At 40.4% G+C, this 19,190-nt stretch overlaps 2 protein-coding genes across 2 annotated transcripts; one reads left to right on the forward strand and one right to left on the reverse strand.

Annotated features, from left to right (window-relative positions):
* The first annotated feature begins 38 nt into the window (after window positions 1-38).
* On the forward strand, window positions 39-16,047 carry lin9 (lin-9 DREAM MuvB core complex component). Its single transcript, XM_027155396.2, has 15 exons — window positions 39-165; window positions 4,139-4,171; window positions 4,256-4,347; window positions 5,620-5,724; window positions 5,817-5,947; window positions 8,533-8,658; window positions 8,788-8,945; window positions 9,739-9,872; window positions 11,287-11,412; window positions 11,519-11,620; window positions 11,721-11,801; window positions 12,768-12,893; window positions 12,994-13,176; window positions 13,273-13,370; window positions 15,217-16,047. The coding sequence occupies exons 1-15, from the start codon at window positions 135-137 to the stop codon at window positions 15,320-15,322; spliced, it is 1,632 nt and encodes a 543-aa protein (XP_027011197.1). The 5' UTR covers window positions 39-134; the 3' UTR covers window positions 15,323-16,047.
* Window positions 15,921-18,413, reverse strand: mixl1 (Mix paired-like homeobox). Its single transcript, XM_027155397.2, has 3 exons — window positions 18,284-18,413; window positions 17,329-17,540; window positions 15,921-16,858 (listed from the first exon to the last, which is right to left on the reverse strand). The coding sequence occupies exons 1-3, from the start codon at window positions 18,378-18,380 to the stop codon at window positions 16,223-16,225; spliced, it is 945 nt and encodes a 314-aa protein (XP_027011198.2). The 5' UTR covers window positions 18,381-18,413; the 3' UTR covers window positions 15,921-16,222.
* Between the last annotated feature and the right edge of the window lie 777 nt (window positions 18,414-19,190).

The raw sequence follows: 19,190 nt of genomic DNA on the forward strand, positions 1-19,190 counted from the left end.
CATCGACGTTATATTCGGTTGTAAACAGACATTTTCTATCGACGCCTTGTTTTCAAACAGCCCTCTCAGCTCGTCTCCTTCCCAGAATGCATTGCTTCGCTCCGTCTTTGAAAAACCGGCGCGGCTAATTCAAGATGGCGGAGCACGAGCAGCTGTTGGACGAGAGTAAGTGATTAAAAACTAACTCGAATTTGCCCTCAAAAACCTAAAAATAAGTGGTTGTTTGAAAAACAAAAACATTTACACCGGCGCTCTGTTTAACGACGCGATTTGAAGAAAAATAAATATTTAAATATCGTTTCTATGGCTCGAACTGAACTGCTTAACCTGCTAGCTAGGAAGCTAACTGCTACATAGCTAAGTGTTAGCTTTCAGTAGCTTTTTTTTCCTGCCTTGTTTTTTTTCGCTATCCGTTTTCTGACAAGTCCCGCCTACATTCCTAGGATTGGTCGGTAAATCCCTGTTTCTGTGTTGTGATTGGTTATGAGATCTGATTTACGGTTTATTAACCAATCCGAGACAGAGTTTGGGAGGGTTGTAAAAAAACGAGGCGGGCTTTGTCATATTATGGGTGGGCAGATTTAGCGTTTTAAGCTAACTAGCTAATGTAAACAATGTTGTTTATGTGGTTTGGTGGTTTGTATTGTCGATTTAAATGGTCGTGATTGGGTTATACAACGCTATCATGTCTTAAACAAGCGAATTCAAATGTTGAACGAATGTTTAAGGAAGGTTTGACACTGTCTCCACATATCAGTGGTCCATATCGATGACAGCTGCTGCTTTATTTCTCCTCATGACACTGACACAGACACAAGGTCCATTTTACCACACCGCAAATTGATATATCGGGGTTTTTTTTTTTTTTTTTTTTGAATGCCTTCACTTCAGTGAATGAAGCTACTAAACAAGTCAGTTATGTGATTTGTCTTGTGCTTATTGTTTAACACTTTCCTGAACTTCTATTTTGATCTGTTGAAATAAATAGTGAACTAATACATTTGTTCAATTAATCGTTGTCTTGCTTCATACCTGAGCCAATATGTACATATATCAGGTGAAGGTCTAAGTCACAAGAAAATCACTCATGCATATAAATACAGAGATTTAAAGAAAAGAAGAAAAAAAGATTCATTTACATGTAGGAATTGGACACTAACTATATTATGATAATCCTACTGAAAGCTTTGTGTTCTTGTAGGCTGATCGTAATTTATTACGGTGTAAAACATACGATATATATAACAATGTTTGTCTGATCGTTGGCCTTATAGAAATCTGAGGAAGTGTACTGAAGTCGCTCCTCGTGCAATAAAGCGATCGTGGTTGAAGCCATGGTTTAATTTACTTTGTTAAAAAACAAACAAACAAAAAAAACAATTGTAAGAGCTCAAATTAACATCTTGATGCTTTGATAAAAATCGTTATTGCATGTGTTATTTCTTAACAATTAACGATATGTTAATATTAAGAAAAAGCCAGTACTATCATTGCTCATTAATACCGGTAAACAAAGCCCGGGTCACAAACCGCCTGTCCCCTCTGACCTTGTGGTTATACTTCACTCCACACAAGTCGTGGCATTGTAAAGAGAAGCTTCCACAGTGTCCAAATCACATCATCATCTCAACTGATTCACTAAAGATTGTTTTTCTTCATGTTTCTCAGATGACACAAATCTGAAATATCGCACAAGAAGACAGGACCGTTAATGTCTTTAACATTTATCTACTCTTTCTTATTATAAGTTTACAATAACAAAATAGATTATTTAGAATATTTCTATGCATATTTTCTTGTTTTTAAGCTTGGATTATTCTTGTTCTTGCTTCTTTCTTAAAACGAATGCTTACAAGTAGTTAAAATTTGTACGTAGTTTTATAATAAGAAAAAGTAGATGACTTCACTAGATTTAAGATATTTGAACATTTTTTTGACGTGAGAGAGTCGCTCTGTTACAGTGAGGACATCTGCGCTCGGTATCGACACGACGCTGTCGCACTGAGCTCTGATTATCTGAAAAATATTGAATTTGTAATAAAGGGTCCTGTTGTGTTCCATCTTGATCTCAGAAACACTAGCTTTAATGCCTCTGAACTAGAGGTCTTCTTGGGTCTAAAGAAATGAACCCGACCCGAAGTGACCCGAATCACTTTTTACCCGAACCCGACGTGCATAATTTTTTTTTTTTAAAGAAAATCCCGACCTGAGACAAACCCGAAAAAATTAGACCCGAGTCCGACCCGACTTGGCATTTTTTTTAACCCGACTGGACCCAAATGTTGCATAACTCTACACTAAAGTAACCTCTACAGCGTGTATCCAAAATTGATTGACAGGTCTGTTTCAACGAAAATTAGCTTACCGCCAGCCACACGTCACCAGCCACATGTCGCCAGCGGTCTTGGTAAACAGATGAGAGGTTGGAAAAGGACTCGAGTCGATGCACACACACGAGATACAGTAGTTCGAGTCTTCTCGGGTCCGTTCGGTAAAAACACATTAATTTTAAATTACCCGAGACCCGATGCCGCTTTTATTATACCCGAAACGTGTCCGAGGCACACGTGAAACTTTTAGACCCGAACCCGCTCAGGTCTCAGGTCAGACCTCTGGTTTTCGAATCTAAGTGGACCCGTGAAGACCTCTACTCTAAACCTCCCAAAGGATGTATAAAGTGTGTTAGATTAGGCCTATAACTAATCCCCAGATTTTCACTCTACATTGAAACAAAGTGCAGAAAAGCCAATCAAAAATCTATCAGCTAAGTGTAATGAGGGTTATATACAGTTTACAAGTCTGTATGGTGACTGACCTAAAGTAAATACACATTAAGGACATTAAAGATACAGTAAGCCGCTGTGTGTGCGGTGAGCAGTCGTGTCGATTCGACGTCACTTGCCGAATTCAGGGTTTAAGAAAGCGCTTCATCTTTACGAGTAGGAATTCCGGATAGTTGACGGAGCATTTTGTAATTTTTTTTTCTTCCTAGTTGTAGTTATGATCTTTAGTCGAATGCGACTTGTTGTCCCTTTTTTCATTTGTATGTTATCTGAATAGCGGTCACTGTGCTACACGTAGGCAGAATCACATATTGGTAACTTTAGTCTCGTTATTCTGTAATCTGAACCACTTTTATTTAAGCCTTGAAGTCAATTAAATACCCGCAGTAACCACACATTCTGCAGTAACCACACATTCTGCAGTAACTACACCTTCTGCAGTAACTACACCTTCTGCAGTAACCACACCTTCTGCTGTAACTACACCTTCTGCAGTAACCACACCTTCTGCAGTAACCACACCTTCTGCAGTAACCACACCTTCTGCAGTAACCACACCTTCTGCAGTAACCACACCCTCTGCAGTAACCACACACTCTGCAGTAACCACACATTCTGCAGTAACCACACCTTCTGCAGTAACCACACCTTCTGCAGTAACCACACCTTCTGCAGTAACCACACCTTCTGCAGTAACCATACCTTCTGCAGTAACCACACCTTCTGCAGTAACTACACCTTCTGCAGTAACCACACCTTCTGCAGTAACTACACCTTCTGCAGTAACTACACCTTCTGCAGTAACCACACCCTCTGCAGTAACTACACATTCTGCAGTAACCACACATTCTGCAGTAACCACATACTTTTTTTTCTTATAATACAGCAGCTTACCAAGCGGTACATGTTGTCAGTAATTGAGACGGAAACGATTTTAGTTTATCCGTTTATAGTTCCAGCGTTATATCCTTTATATATAAAACAAGCTAGAAACCGTCATTTCTTACACAATAACAACTTCCTCCTCCAGACTTGTTTAGGAAAGCGTACTGACCGTTTGTGACCGGCTGAAACCGGAGGCTCCTTTTTTTTTTAACACATTTGTTAAATAAATATGTTTTTCTTTCCAATACCACATCCCAGTGGATGTGGCTGTCTCTATAGAAACAACACGGTATTAGAACGAACACGATAATTATAAGTAAAGCCATAATTTGCTGCACTACTGTCAGAGGTGCTGTGATAGAAATTGAATCAGCGGCTTCTGACCAATCAGAAACTATTTATGTTTAAACAATTTTGTTTTATTGAATTGAAACATATCTAATGTTTGTTTGTTTGTTTGTTTTCTTCAGGCTCTTCAGCGAAGGCTCTTGTCAGCCTGAGAGGTAAGAACAGACTGTATGAAGATTTCCTAACATTTGGAACATGTTTAATGTTCAAGATGAGATGATGATGATTTTTGTTTGCAGAGGGAAGTTTGTCGAACACCTTAAACGAGAAAAACATCCTGTCGAAATCTCAGACCACCAGAGGAAGGAGCGGCTACACCACCATGGAAACGGTGCGTTTTTTATGCAAGGCTCTTTGTTTTAACACGTTTTTAACAAAAGTAACACTGTTTTGTTTTTTTTCACTCTTCGTGAAATCGAAAATCTTATTGTGTCGTGAACGTGTCTACTTCCGTAGCAAGTCTGAGGAAGGAATTGTTAGCATGTTTTGAATTCTTCAACCCTCGTTCCGCACGGACACTAATCGCTCGCTCCAGGATTCCTCGATCGCAAATCCAAGCAAACTGTACGATATTCAGAGGAGTTACAAATTGTCGCGTCGTGTGGAACATCATGCAGCTCTCTTAGAAAAGTCATTACATATGTGTAGGGTTGCAAAGCGGCGGGAAGTTTCCGGTAAATCTCCGGAAACTTTCCACGGGAACTTAATCTGGGGAATTTATTTTGGAATATTTCCAAAATATTTGTAAAAATTTGTAAATTCTTGTAAATTTCCATAAATTTATGGGAATTATTTAGAAATATAGAAAAATGTATATAAACTATATCATATACAAACATAAATAAACATTTTGTTTGGTCATAAGCAGACATGCATGCAAGGTAATACACATTTTTAAAAATGACGTCTTGACCGATTAAATTGTAAGTAGAACTTTAGATGATCTGTGTATGTGTAACACTCCTAATTTACTGCTTATTAAGAGTTAGTAAGGTAGTTATTAAGGTTAGGTATTGGATTCTTAATTCTACATTAAGAATGTAGAATAAGGTAACGCAGAATAAGGCATTAATATGTGCTTAATAAGTACTAATAAATAGCCAAAATTTTATTAATATTCATGCTAATATGCAACTAGTTAAATGACCCTAAAATAAAGTGTTACTGTGCATGTTATGGAAGAACGCAAGTAACTGCAGGGGGTTTGGCCTCAATGGCCTTCCAGTAAGCAGTGTACAAGTGACCGAGGAACGCAGGGTACAGATTGCATAAAATCTTGTCGTTTTAAACAGAATTATGCTTTTTAACTACATTTAAATTCCTCGTTACAAGCAACTCTGAATTTATTTTATTTTTTTCAAATTCCCAGTTTATTTCCATATATTCCCGTTAATTCCCATGGAAAGTTTCCAGACTTGAAAATTCCCGGAAATTTCACCCATTTAAGAACCGAACAGAAAGATTTTGCGAAGCATTTTTGACCATGACGATCATAAAAACTTCTGAAATCCTGGAGCGACTGACCAGGTCGTGCTTCGGTGTTTGTTTAATATTATTATACTGTTATAGACTTACATTTTCCCCCTCACTGTCCACGTTAAAGCCGACAAGAAGCTCAAAGAGAAGTCGTTTTTCCTCTGAAGACGAGGAGCGGTCTCTCAGCTCCAGATCCCCCAGGAGAAGCCAGAGAGTCACCACCGTTCCTCAGGTCAGAAGATCAGACCAAATGTCGTGACGAAGAAAAGCGCGTCTGACCGACGAGGGTCTAAAATTTGTCACTTTTTTTTTATCTCCCTGCAGAAACTCGCAACTGTCGCAACACCAGACAAAAAAACCTCACAGAAGATTGGACTGAGATTACGAAATCTGCTAAAGTTACCCAAAGCACACAAATGGTGCATCTACGAGTGGTTTTATTCAAATATCGACAGGTAAGCTATCTGGTGTAAATAATCAGGATGTCGTTATTTACCTCTAACTCCACGAATCGCAACGGTTTTAAGAACGACGTCATACGTCTGTCCCGCTTTTATAGTTACGTTTAATGTTTGTGAAACAAAGCTTGTAGTCCTGTCTGTTACACAGCACTCACACTGGAGACTCCTTCCATCATCCATCCATTAAATCCAATTGTATTTGTATGGCTAAGCCTTTTAGCACCGGACGTTGACCACACAGCATTTTTACAGACATACGGTGGTGTGAAAAAGTGTTGGCCCCCTTCTTGATTTTTTTATTTGTCGTACTTTAATGTTTCAGATCGTCAAACAAATTTAAGTATTAGTCAAAGATAACAAATAAACATGACGTGCAGTTTTTATAAAACCCAAACCTACACGGCCGTGTGTGGAAAAAGTGCTTGCTGTGTTTGGGGCTGTTTTGCTGCTTCATGACCTGGAAGACTTGCTGCAATAAACGGAACCACGAATTCTCCCGTCTACCAAAAAATCCCGAAGGACGACGTGCGGTCATCTGTTCGTGACCTCCAACCGAAGCGAACTTGGGTTCTGCAGCAGAACAATGATCTAAAACACACCAGCAAGTCCACCTCTGAACGGAGAAGAGAAACAAAATGATGACTTTGGAGTGGCCGAGTCAAAGTCCTGACCTGAATGCTATCGAGATGCTGTGACATGACCTTAAAAAGCCGGTTCACGCTCAAAAACCCTCCACTGTGGCTGAATTACAACAATTCTACAAAGACGAGTGGACCAAATTTCCACCACAGAATTATAACAAACGCTCGATTGCAGTTCTTGCTGCTAAAGGTGGACCCACCAGTTATTAGGTTTAGGGGGAAAATACTTTTTCACACACGGCCATGTAGGTTTGGATTTAGTTTACCCTCAATAATAAAAACCTTCATTTAAAAACTGCATGTCGTGTTTACTCGTGTTCTCTTTGACTAATATTTAAAATTGTTTGATGATCTGAGACATTGTTTGACAAACAAATAAAAAAAGACGTGAACACGGGGAAGAAAAATTCAGTGAGACGATATGAGAAGGAAACCAGTGTAAGGATCCAGACTCAAAAGGGAATCCTCATCTGGGTGACACTGGAGAGTTTGATTCATTCATTCATTCATTTTCTACCGCTTTATCCGAACTTCTCGGGTCACGGGGAGCCTGTGCCTATCTCAGGCGTCATCGGGCATCGAGGCAGGATACACCCTGGACGGAGTGCCAACCCATCGCAGGGCACACACACACTCTCATTCACTCACACACTCACACACTGCAGACAAATTTCCAGAGATGCCAATCAACCTACCATGCATGACTTTGGACCGGTGGAGGAAACCCCCGAGGCACGGGGAGAACATGCAAACTCCACACACACAAGGTGGAGGTGGGAATCGAACCCCCAACCCTGGAGGTGTGAGGCGAACATGCTAACCACTAAGCCACCGTGCTCCCCCAGTTTGATTTATTCTATTATATTATCGTTACTCTTCTTTAACTGTGCACTATATGGCCAAAATGTCCAAGCGCGTAACCGAGGAGTTATTCGAGTTATAAGATGAAGTTCTGAGGTTCTCAGCTGTTCACTGATGGAGGCGAATGCAGGTTAAATCCATCGCCGTGGATTTACCATCGAGGTCAAGGCCGTCGTTGTCGAGACGTCTTCGGCAGCAGCGATCGACCTCCAAGCGACGAGACTCTAAATAGAAGTAACGTATCAGGATAAATCAGCAGGTCAGGATCACTGGTATCATGTTTTATTTTAGGTTTGTGCACACAGTATGTGGTACAAGTCCTTGTGAAAGCTGCTGTTACAGAAATCAAAACCATAGCTCGTTGTCGACAACGGGGTAGCAAAGGGGCTTTTTACACCTGGTCACTTCATGCGTTTTCTGTGATCAGATAGCTACCCGATGGTAAAAGACCCCAGGTCTAAATGCCCTTTTCGAGACGGATATAAATCCAATGGCACAAACTTCTTCAGGAGGCGGTCTGGGACACATTTCAGATGAAACTGGACAGGTGTAAATGAATGTGGTTGTTCAAGCCACATACATCAGTGCTATACTCCTCCCAAACGCAGGTGACTCACGAGTCGTGCATCAGAAACAAATGTTTTCCCACCAGCGCTGGCTCCGATCTTTCATCCAGGTGTCTCATTGGGTCTTAAAATGCGCTGCTGCTGCCAGCGAAAATGCAACAAACCGTAAACGCTGTTTTCTGTAGCAACCACACACACCAAAGCTTGTTCCATTTCGATTGCCCCGGAAATGAGGTAAAATATATTAGCATTGTGGGCGGGAGTAGAAAGATCGGATCGATATCCGATTCTCCGAGACGCGTTTATGTGGCCTGATGTAAATGGAACAGTTTTAACAAATCAGACAGCTATGGGATCAGAGACAACACACAGGGTGTAAAAAGGCCCTCACATCACCGTCTGAGCTGCTGGAACAGAAAATTAATCAACACCTTCTGACCAATCGGAATCAATCTGTTTGAATGATCTGTCTCATGTGCCTTAACCCATTTCTTATCTCCTCTCTTTTCAGACCTTTATTTGAGGGAGATAACGACTTCTGTTTATGCCTGAAGGAGTCTTTTCCTAATCTAAAAACCAGGAAGCTGACCAGAGTGGAATGGGGAACCATCAGACGACTCATGGGCAAACCCAGGAGGTGCGACGATTCATTACAAGCCTAATGTAGTTTTTTTTAACCCATTCATTGATATATAAAACCCAGAGCTGGGATTTTAGGGACCTGGTAGTAGAGAGAGAGCTGTACTGAAGAAGAGTGTTTTGGCAGGTGCTCTTCGGCGTTCTTCGCTGAGGAGCGAACAGCACTGAAGCAGAAGAGACAGAAGATGCGTCTGTTGCAGCAGAGAAAAATCACAGACATTTCACTTTGTAAAGATCTACCAGAGGAAATCCCTTTGCCGTTAGTCATCGGCACTAAAGTCACCGGTGAGTTTTGCATTAAAAAAAAACAAACAAACTCGGATTGACCCGGAGGTCGAGGATATACGAGAACGCACAGCTTTGTTCGTGTTATTCCGAGAATATGGGAATCTTTCAAACATCATCACGCTCTACATTTCTGTTTCTTTGTACTTTATTAAATGTTTGGTTGTAATATTTTAAATGTTAATTGAAAAGTGTATTTAAAAAAACCAGGAGCAAGAGTTAAATCATACTTCACTATTACTATCATAGTACTATTTATAACTCAATTCTGATTGGTCGGTAGGCGTCGATTAATTTAACACGCATTTGACACAGGTTTATATCAACGCGCTCGTTGTAAAAGGTTACCATGTTGTTACTATGGTAACCACTTAGGCAGGGACATCACGTTTACGACGGATGCGTCACGTAAACGCACGTCATCGCCGACACGGCGAAGACTTCCGTAAGAACGTTTTCATTTAACATTTACGGAAGAAGTCTTCGGTGTCGGTTTTTATCGCGCTACGGCACGACAAGCCGTGTATTTATTCGTTTGTTTGTTTGTTTGACCTCAGTAACTTTGAGAGCCAGCTATAACGCGTGATAACCGAAACGTCCGTGCTTGTTTCACAGTGTTAAGTGTGTAGTAAATATAAATGGATAAAAATGATGTCATAAGAGGATTAAATGTGGACATTATGTTGTACACATTAACTAGGTTAATAAATAGTATTAACTTGTGACTGTTGCTACTTCGTAAAAATAATATATTGGCTTTTATTATTTAAAAAAGTCACCTGGTTTATTGCAGCTCGACTCAGGGGCGTCCAGGACGGCCTGTTCACAGGACAGATCGACGCAGTGGACACGAGCGCAGCAACCTATCGTGTCACCTTTGACAGAAGTGGGCTCGGTACACACACGGTTCCAGACTACGAAGTACTCGTAAGTCTTCAGCGTTTAAGAATCTCAGTCATTACCTTTACTCCAGCTGCACTTAAACATCTCACACACTTTAACACACACACTCATAATCGTTCCCACACTAGGGCTGGGCGATACGGCTGAAAACCGTATCACGATATCAATGCTTCATATCGGTCGATATAGATAATTATTGGTATTTTTTATGACCCATTTAAAATAAGGACCAGGAGAAAAATATATAACTTTTAAACCTTTTTATTTTAAACTTCACCTTCCTCTGATCAGAATCCTCTCAGTTATTAAGACAGAAATGTCAACAACCAGGAAACCTCCAATAATTATAATGTAAACATAAGTCTGAAGTCACAATGAACACTTAACTATTATCTCTTAACATTTAAGGTGCAAAATGAAAGAAAATGTAAGAAATGCTTAATAAAGTGTAATAAAATAGTGCAAAGATGTTTTTTTTTTTTAATTAGAGAATTTAGTGCAAGTTTAGTGCTAGGAAGTTCACAAGCTGTTCACCTTCTGGTGACTACGGTCAGACTTATAATATCCAAAAACCTGCCATACTGGCAAGCTGATGTTTCCTCTTTTATTTACAATTTCCTCACTCACTGTGGCTCATTTTCTGCTCATCAGTCGCTGGTTACCGAAGAGGAATCCAGCAGACCGGCACGAGACGACGATATGGCGCAACCAAACATGATACTGTTACATGATTGGCTGTTAGCGTGTCACTCCCTACATTGCTAGGTTACCAGAGAGCGATTGCCTCTGTTAATGCAACCAAACTCGCTTCGCAACCTCAGTTTTCTTTCCGACGAAGAATAAAAAATATCGAACGTTTTATCAAACACATTTTTTACCGATATCGATCACGTGTCTATATACATATCATTGTACATGTACATATCATTATCGTTTTATCACCCAGCCCTATGCTGGTGTAACGGTTGTGCTGATAATTATGGTCACATGGATCATATGGATATAATTACAATCAACATACGGCGAGAAATACAACATCTAAACATTTCCATATTCATTTGGAGAACTAGTTATATAGTGCACAGCGTTTAATATTCAGCCATAAGAACGGTCTGTCGTCCAAATACAGGCGCGTTTAATGCACAGTTAGAACATAAATGGTACTAAATCTAATTCAGCAAATGCATTTTGATTAAAAAGCCAAAGCTCTGGTTGAGATTTGTGAATCTGATTCTCACCAACAATTCCTACTCACTCACTCTCATCTCTTTTCAGTCTGATAACTTGAAGTAGAAGAATATTAGTCTGTAGATTCGACCCCAACACACACACATATACACACACACACATACAGATATTTCTATAATTGTAGCGAAAAGTGTATTATATGTTAAAATTTACAGAAAACCACAGTCAACGTTTTAAAACTTTTCTGCAGAGTAACGAGCCTCCCGAGACGATGCCCATATCGGCGTTTGCTCAGAAACAGCGGCCATCACGCTTCCCGAACTTCATGACTCCACCACGGGGGACGTATACCGGATCGACCCAACCCATCTTAATGGTAGCCGACAGAGATTATTATCTGTTTTGGTAACACTTTTAAACCTTGTTAAATTGATCGCAGAATAAATGAAATACAGCTGGATTCTCTAACTATGCGCTTGTAGGACAGCGACCCTCTGTTCAGTCAGTCGCCCTGGAAGAATAAACTGACCGGAAGTGACGGAGAGACGCTCGGAGGATTCCCCATCAAGTTTCTCGTACAGGTGGTGAGTATTGACGAGGCAGATGAACCCGTTTTGTGTGGATTTTTCTGTTTTATTGAATTTTTTTCATTTATCGATTTATTTCCTTTCTGGTTTCTTTCAGACCCGACTGTCCAAAATACTCATGATTAAAAAGGAGCACATAAAGCATTTAAAGGAGATGAACACCGAGGCTGAAAAACTGGTATGTTTTTTGTTTTTTTAAATATTTGTGTCCTATAGAATTATATTTAGAATTCAGTTTTTAATTAATTTCATTAATTGCTGGTGTATGTGCAAGCAAAACAAAAAACGTGGTACGGGTCGGTCATTCCCGACATTTTTTTATTTGCATAATTAAAGGTGCGGTGCACGATGTTTGAAAGCCAATGTTGACATTTGAAATCACCAAAACAAACACGCCCCTAACCCAAATGGGCGTCACCCCAGTTTTTATAGCTCCGCCCCACACATACATACATAACCCAGGCAACTATTATGGCGGAACCTGTTGGGGCGGCTTGCCGAGGGGATATTTTTATCAGTAAATGAACACAATGAGTAATACTATGGTAATACAGATGTGTTTTTGTAGTACTGTGTGTTGTACCGTGAAAGGATTAGCTCCGTTTCATGCGGAAGACGATGTTCAACACCTAGAATCTGTTTTTTATTCGCCATGTCGATGTTTTAATCGCTTTCTGCTAATGTCACACATGCACGCTGAACACTCCCTCCACCGCATATTGACAAGACACGCCCCTTTCTTCTCATTGGCTACACGTTTGTTTTGTTTGTCGGCCCAACTCGGTTTTCTGAAGCAGTTCTCAAACGTCGTGAACCCCACCTTTAAAGCAGATTTTTGTTTGCATCGTATTACTCTATGTAGAAGAAATAAGCGTATTTTATTCATATTTAGTAGTGGGCGATTATAAGAAATACCTCCTTGTAGTTGAATAGAAGGGAGGTGTGTTACATCCTAAATAATAATAATATCCTAAATTTGACACGGACTACATTTAACGCAGCTATAAATCCCGATGCCGTTTCTATGGTAACTGCTCATTCACAGGTGAAACACGTTAAGCTTCTGCAAATTGATGTGATGTAACACTTTCTGAGATCTGATGATGTTGGAAATAATCCTGTCCTTACTCCCGCCGGTGTGCAGAAGTCCTATTCCATGCCGGTCGAATTGGACTTCCAGAGGAGGTACGCTACTACAGTACTGGACCTGGAGCAGCTTAATAAAGACCTGAACAAAGTTCTGCATGAAGTCCAGCAGTTCTGTTACGAGGTAAGTGGGCGTACTCTAGAAAATTTTAGGGACGCTTCGTAACGTAAGATCTGAAATCATCTACACCGATTAGCCTCATGGAACCCTTTCGTTTGTACAGCTGGCCCCGGATCAAGGCATGCAGCCTGCAGATCAGCCCAGCGAGCTGCGGAGACGGTGCGAAGAGGAAGCACAGGAAATGGTGAGGCTGTCCAACGCGCTGCCCGACGGAGAACAGCGCGTCCAGAACCCTGGACTCACACAGCTCATTTCCCGTCTCACTGCCATCCTGCTGCAGATCAGGGTGAGACTCTGGCTGAACATCCTCACATCTCTACACACACGCATTCACAACTGCTGATTCATTTCTCCTGGGATTTCCTTTTGTTTTATGCTGCAGTGCTTGGCAGAAGGTGGCGACCTGAACTCATTTGAATTCAAATCATTAACTGACTCCCTGAATGACATAAAGAACTCGATAGACAACTCCAACCTCAGGTAAGATGCAGCATATTCATTACACCGGTGTTCTACAGCACAAATCTGTCACCATTGTCGTTAAGATTTTCCTACACCGATCACAAGTCTGCACATTCTGCAACGAGGGGCGTATTTAGGGTTGCAAAGGGGCAGAAAGTTTCCGGTAAATTTCCACAGGAACTTAATCTGGGGAATTTTGGAAATATTCCAAATTGGAAACTTTACAGGAATTTATGGAAATTATTTAGAAATATAGGGAAATGTATATAAACTATATCATATACAAACATAAATAGACATGTAGTTTGGTCATAAGCAGACAGGCATGTAAGGTAATACAAATTAAAAAAATGACGTCTTGGCCGATTAAATTGTAAGTAGAACTTTAATTGATTTTTTCATTGAGTAACACAAAAGTATAATAAACATTATTATGCTTGTAATAAACTTGTAATAAACATATTTATCTGTGATTGCTGTAAAATGAAAGCATCCCTCACCCTTGATCTTCTAAAAAAAAAAAGTCCTAATCAAAATGTAAAATGAAGCATTTTTACTCAAGTTTATTATGTCTCTGCTTCTGTGGTAGTCAAGGCCTGGAAAATGGAGGGGAACTTAATTTGCATTAAATCTTGTTGTTTTAAACAAAATTATGCTGCAAGATTTCTTTTTAACTACATTTAAGTTCCTTGTTGTAGGCAACTCTGCATTTTTAAAAAAAAAATTCACAGTTAATTCCCATTATATTTCCGTTAATTCCCATATATTCCCATTAATTCCCATATATTCCCGGTAATTCTCATATATTTCTGGTAATTCCCATATATTCCCATTTATTCTCATGGAAAGTTGCCAGCCTTGAAAATTCCCGGAATTTTGCAGCCCTAGTTGTATTTGCCCCCAGACGACACGACTGGAGCGTCATCGCTCTCGGCGTTCACAGCAAACGCACCTGCATACTACAGGAACAGGTGTAACATCCCGGTCCACCTTTAATCCCGAGTGTTCACCCACCGGCCGATTCATTTTACATTATCATTTTACTAATCCAGAAACTTTAAGAAGATCTAATCTCAAAACATCACAGAGAAGATTTTAAAATTTTAACAGTAAGTCTAAAAGGTAACTCGCTTCATCAATTTGAGACACGATACTAGTTTGTTGTGATGCTATACTGCCCCCTGCTGTTTACTTTGGTGTTGCACCACATGGATTCTTAGGGTTCATTTCTGTGGAAATGCAAAAGCCATTTTGCACCCACGTATAATGGGAATATAATCTAGCCACAAGGGTAATAAATCTAATGGATGGGACAGATATCCATCCCAAAGGAAGTTTTTGTGTAATCTTTATTCTGCTTTTAATAGTCACACACTTAAAGCGAGCTGAAGATGTTGAGGTTCTCTTTGGGAGTGACAAGATTGGACAGGATAAGGAACGAGTACATCAGTGGGACAGCTCATGTTAGACGTTTGGGGGACAAAGTTAGGGAGGACATGTTTAGAGGAGGGAGAGTGAGACCCCTGAAGGGAAAAGCTGAAAGAAGAAGTAGTCACACACCCAAAGCTGTAACCACACATCAGCTACTGTATCTGTGCTGAAAAACACACCGTTATAAAATACCACACACTTTAAAAAAGTAAATATTATAAAGCTTTGATGGTTGTTGACTTCTGGAGGTTTTTTTTTACAGTATTTTTTGAACTTACGTATTAGTACATCTATCAAATACAAACCTGCTGTTAGTTCTGCTGTTTGAGGAAATAACTCATGTTCAGATTTAAACCGTGGTATAATTAACGTGACCTTTCTCAGAGTTTGTGTTCTCTCGTTTTCTTTTTTTTTCTCTCTCTCTTTACTCCAGTTGTTTCCAAGACAACGTAGAGATCCACGTAGCGCACATCCAGAGCGGCCTGAGCCAGCTGGGAAACCTGCACGCTTTCTCCATAAACAACACCAACAGAACGTGACCGATCTAGAACCCAACCCGTCTTAAACACGGACCGAAAATAAACCTGAAGCAGAACAGGTTTCGGACAAGGAGCCATTTTGTAATCCCACGTTGTCTTAAACGAGAGCGACGAGCACGCAGACGCTAGAGCCGTTATTTTCTTCGTTGTGAAATCTATGCGTCGCTATATATCTATAGCGCGCACCGTAGGATTGACACAGGACAATGTTATCACATTAAACTGTTTTGATCTTAATCCTTAAGTTCCCTTTACATGTTTCCTGTAGAGTCTTTACTCAGTTTCGGTTCTTATTTATTTTTTCCGGCTTTATATTCCCTCAAAAAAAAAAAGAAAAGAAAAAGGGAACTACAGTTTTGAATGTCTAAGACAGAAGAAATTTTTAAATATATATATATCTATCTATATATATTGTAGATAATTGTACAGTTTATTGATGCATTGGTCATGTATGTATGGACATTTTGTAAGTACTTTTAAGTATTTTTGTAAAGAGGCAAATTCAACGGAGGCTCAGACATCCGTGTAAATGCTAAAGAGCTGATTGTTCTCTTCCTAAGTGGTTAAACTTAAACCAATATCCTGCTGTGTATCTTCCTTTTTTTTTTTCTTTTGCATTTAGGAATTTTAATTTTAAATGATTTCCACCAGTTGTTTTTTTATTTAACTGGTACGTGTACATATGTTTTGTTCATTTCTAATTAAACACAGAAGATGGAAGTTTGCCTGGATTTTGTTGTCAGTCATTCAGATTTCATGAACACCGTATTCTGCTTTATTAGGGTTTTTTTTTCTCAACAGTAACATAGTGAAACTTTAAAAAATAAATAATCGATTGAAAATCTCTCTTTTAATAAACAAAACAAAAAAAAAATGGCTGCAATAATGGGAACAAATGGATTATATGAAAGCACTGAATCCAGCCAGGGCTTCTTTCTCCCATTCGGAGTCGGAATCGGAAAAATCTCCCGCGTCGCTGCTCCCGCCGATGGGGGAAAAGTGACCAATGCTGCCGTGTGGCACTCTGACCTGCGTGTGCTGCACAGGACAGCTCGTCTGTGTCGGCGGCGACCGATTTGGGATGAAGTTGGGATGTGTCGGGACTGGAGGGATGACCACTCTCATGTCAGGACCGATGGTTCTGTTTGGAGGGAAATTGTCATAGTCCACCAACATGGCAGTCGCTGAAGGTTCTGGCTTGCTCTGAGCCAGGACGTGTCTGTTTGCCCTGTGGCACTGCTGACGCTCCTCTCTCTTCACCTGATCCGCTCTGATCCGCTCGTCACTAGCCTGACCAAACAAGCCGGACATGGAGTGGGAGTCATAGCTTTGGTTCGGGTGATTGAAGATACCTCCCTGCTCCTGGCACATTTGAGTGAAGTTGCCCCTCAGCTCCTGCCCCAGCTGCTCATGATGAAGGGGGTAAGAAGAAGCTGGTCTGTTTGAGATGATGGGAGGAATGCTTGCTTTGGTCTTCACAAGAACCGGAGCTCCGACCTGGCGTCGTGATTTGGCACGTCGGTTCTGAAACCAGACCTGAAAACATAAAGAACATAAAGCAGAATTTATTTTTCTTTTCTTTAATCCTGAATATCACATCTTAAAGAAGAGATATCTGACTTTAAAACAAAGCACATAAAAACTAATATAGCACTTTATACAGCACTTTTGTCAATGGATATAAACTATGCTTTAATACATTTAATTTAGGAATTATTAAGGAATAATTATTATGATATTCTCCTAAAAGTGAAGAATATCATCAAGCTGGTATTCTCCCCTTTTAGGAGTCAATAAAAAATAGAGAAATACAACAAAATGTGATCCTTGAGAAACCAGTATTGAATCCAGCTCTTCAGACCATTATTAATCCACCCAAGAGTTGGGTTCCTGGTTCCTCAGGACTACAAACACACTGTTAATGTTTTCCCATTTACAATAACTCGGTTAATTAAGAATTAGCTGATTGATCACATGTTCATTACATTCTATTCTATTCAGTTTACCTGGATCCTAGACTCAGGTAAACCAGTCAGCGCCTCCAGTCTCTCCCGCAAGTAAATATCCGGGTACTTGGTGTCCGAATAGACTTTCTCCAGCACTTCAATCTGCTGCTGGGTGAAGTTGGTTCTCTTCCTACGGTGTGTTAGAAGAACCGCACTGTCCATCACGGGCCTGCTGTTCTTAACTATAGTCGCTCTCTCGTACAAGCTGTAGTCTGTAGAAAAAAGGATAAACAAGCAGGCATTAAAATCAGCTCCTGTAGACTCCTTCAGACAGTTAACATTTCTGTCTTTCTAAATAAATAAAAAAAGGTTTAATTCAGAAATGTTTCTGACAAGAGAGACCATCTGTTGTAGGATTCAAGTCCATTGTATGTTTTTCCCAATTAAATTTATTTGGGACATTGTCTGAAAGCAGCTTTATAAACAAGATTTGATGAGGAACAAAAACTATGTAATAAGGAAATTAAGCTGAGAGAGAGAGAGAGAGAGAGAGAGACAGACAGACAGAGACAGACACACACAGAGAGAGAGAGAGAGAGAGAGAGAGAGACAGACACACAGAGAGAGAGAGAGAGAGAGAGAGAGAGAGAGAGAGAGAGAGAGAGAGAGAGAGAGAGAGACAGACAGACAGACAGAGAGACAGACACACACACACACACACACAGAGAGAGAGAGAGACACCCACAGAGAGACAGACACACACACACACACACACACACACACACACACAGAGACAGAGAGACAGAGACACAAACACACACACACACACACACAGAGAGAGAGAGAGAGAGAGAGAGAGAGAGAGAGAGAGAGAGAGAGAGAGAGAGAGAGAGAGAGAGAGAGAGAGAGAGAGACAAACATAGTATAAAACAAATTTATGTTATTCATAATGAACTACTTTTTAGCTTAAGAAGTATTCATCTGGCAACCCGTCTACACCGGGAGCTGTTATTACCTGTAGGCTGCCCGGTGCCGCTCCTGCTCAGGTTGGTGACCGGAGGAAACGCGGGCTGTTGTGAGTATTCCGTGCTCAAGCCGTGTAAAGTCGCCATGTCCTTCTGTTTGTATCCGTGTTCTGGCGTGAGAGAGAGAGTGTGTGTGTGTGTCTTGTTCGGTTATATATATATAGTCCCTGCTCCAGCCACCAGATCAAAGCGCCGGAAGTGCGCTGATAACGAGCGGCTGGCACCGTGTGCTGACCTCCGGCTGGTGCTGCGGGTGCGAACGCGTGAATGCGGCATCCATCCAACACGTTTGTGCTCTCTTAATGTACTCTCCTTTACACATCACTCCAATACACATCAGCTGGAAAAACATTTTACCTGCCTACATTCTGGCTGCAGGGCTCAGTGTGTGTGTGTGTGTGTGTGTGTGTGTGTGTGTGTGTGTGTGTGTGTGTGTGTGTGTGTGTGTGTGTGTGTGTGTGTGTGTGTGTGTGTGTAAAGATACATATTACAAAAGAAAAGAAAAAAACATGGCTCAGATTCTGCAGTGTTATAACACAAGATTTTGAGAGTAGATTTCTCTCTTATCATTTTTCTCGTGGTGTCAAAAAGACGTACGAGATGAGCTACAGCTTTAGATTTCCAAAGAATAATGTAAATGTAACGTAAAGCCTGTGAAATCTGTGTCTCGCTACGTACAAAGACAAATCCGAAAGCACACCAACTTTAAAAACAACTTATTACATCATTGGACTGTAATCAGCTTTTACAATAAAGTAGGACGTGAACTAAAGATTAAGAGAACCAGAAAAGAACCAGAACCAGATCAAGCGAACCGTCATACACCTTAATTTGCTAGTAAACCATCATTTCCATGTAAAAGACAAAACGCTGTACTAATTTTATTTAGTGCTTTTA

This window comes from Tachysurus fulvidraco, chromosome 16 (assembly GCF_022655615.1).
Source record: "Tachysurus fulvidraco isolate hzauxx_2018 chromosome 16, HZAU_PFXX_2.0, whole genome shotgun sequence".
Lineage (NCBI taxonomy): Eukaryota > Metazoa > Chordata > Actinopteri > Siluriformes > Bagridae > Tachysurus > Tachysurus fulvidraco.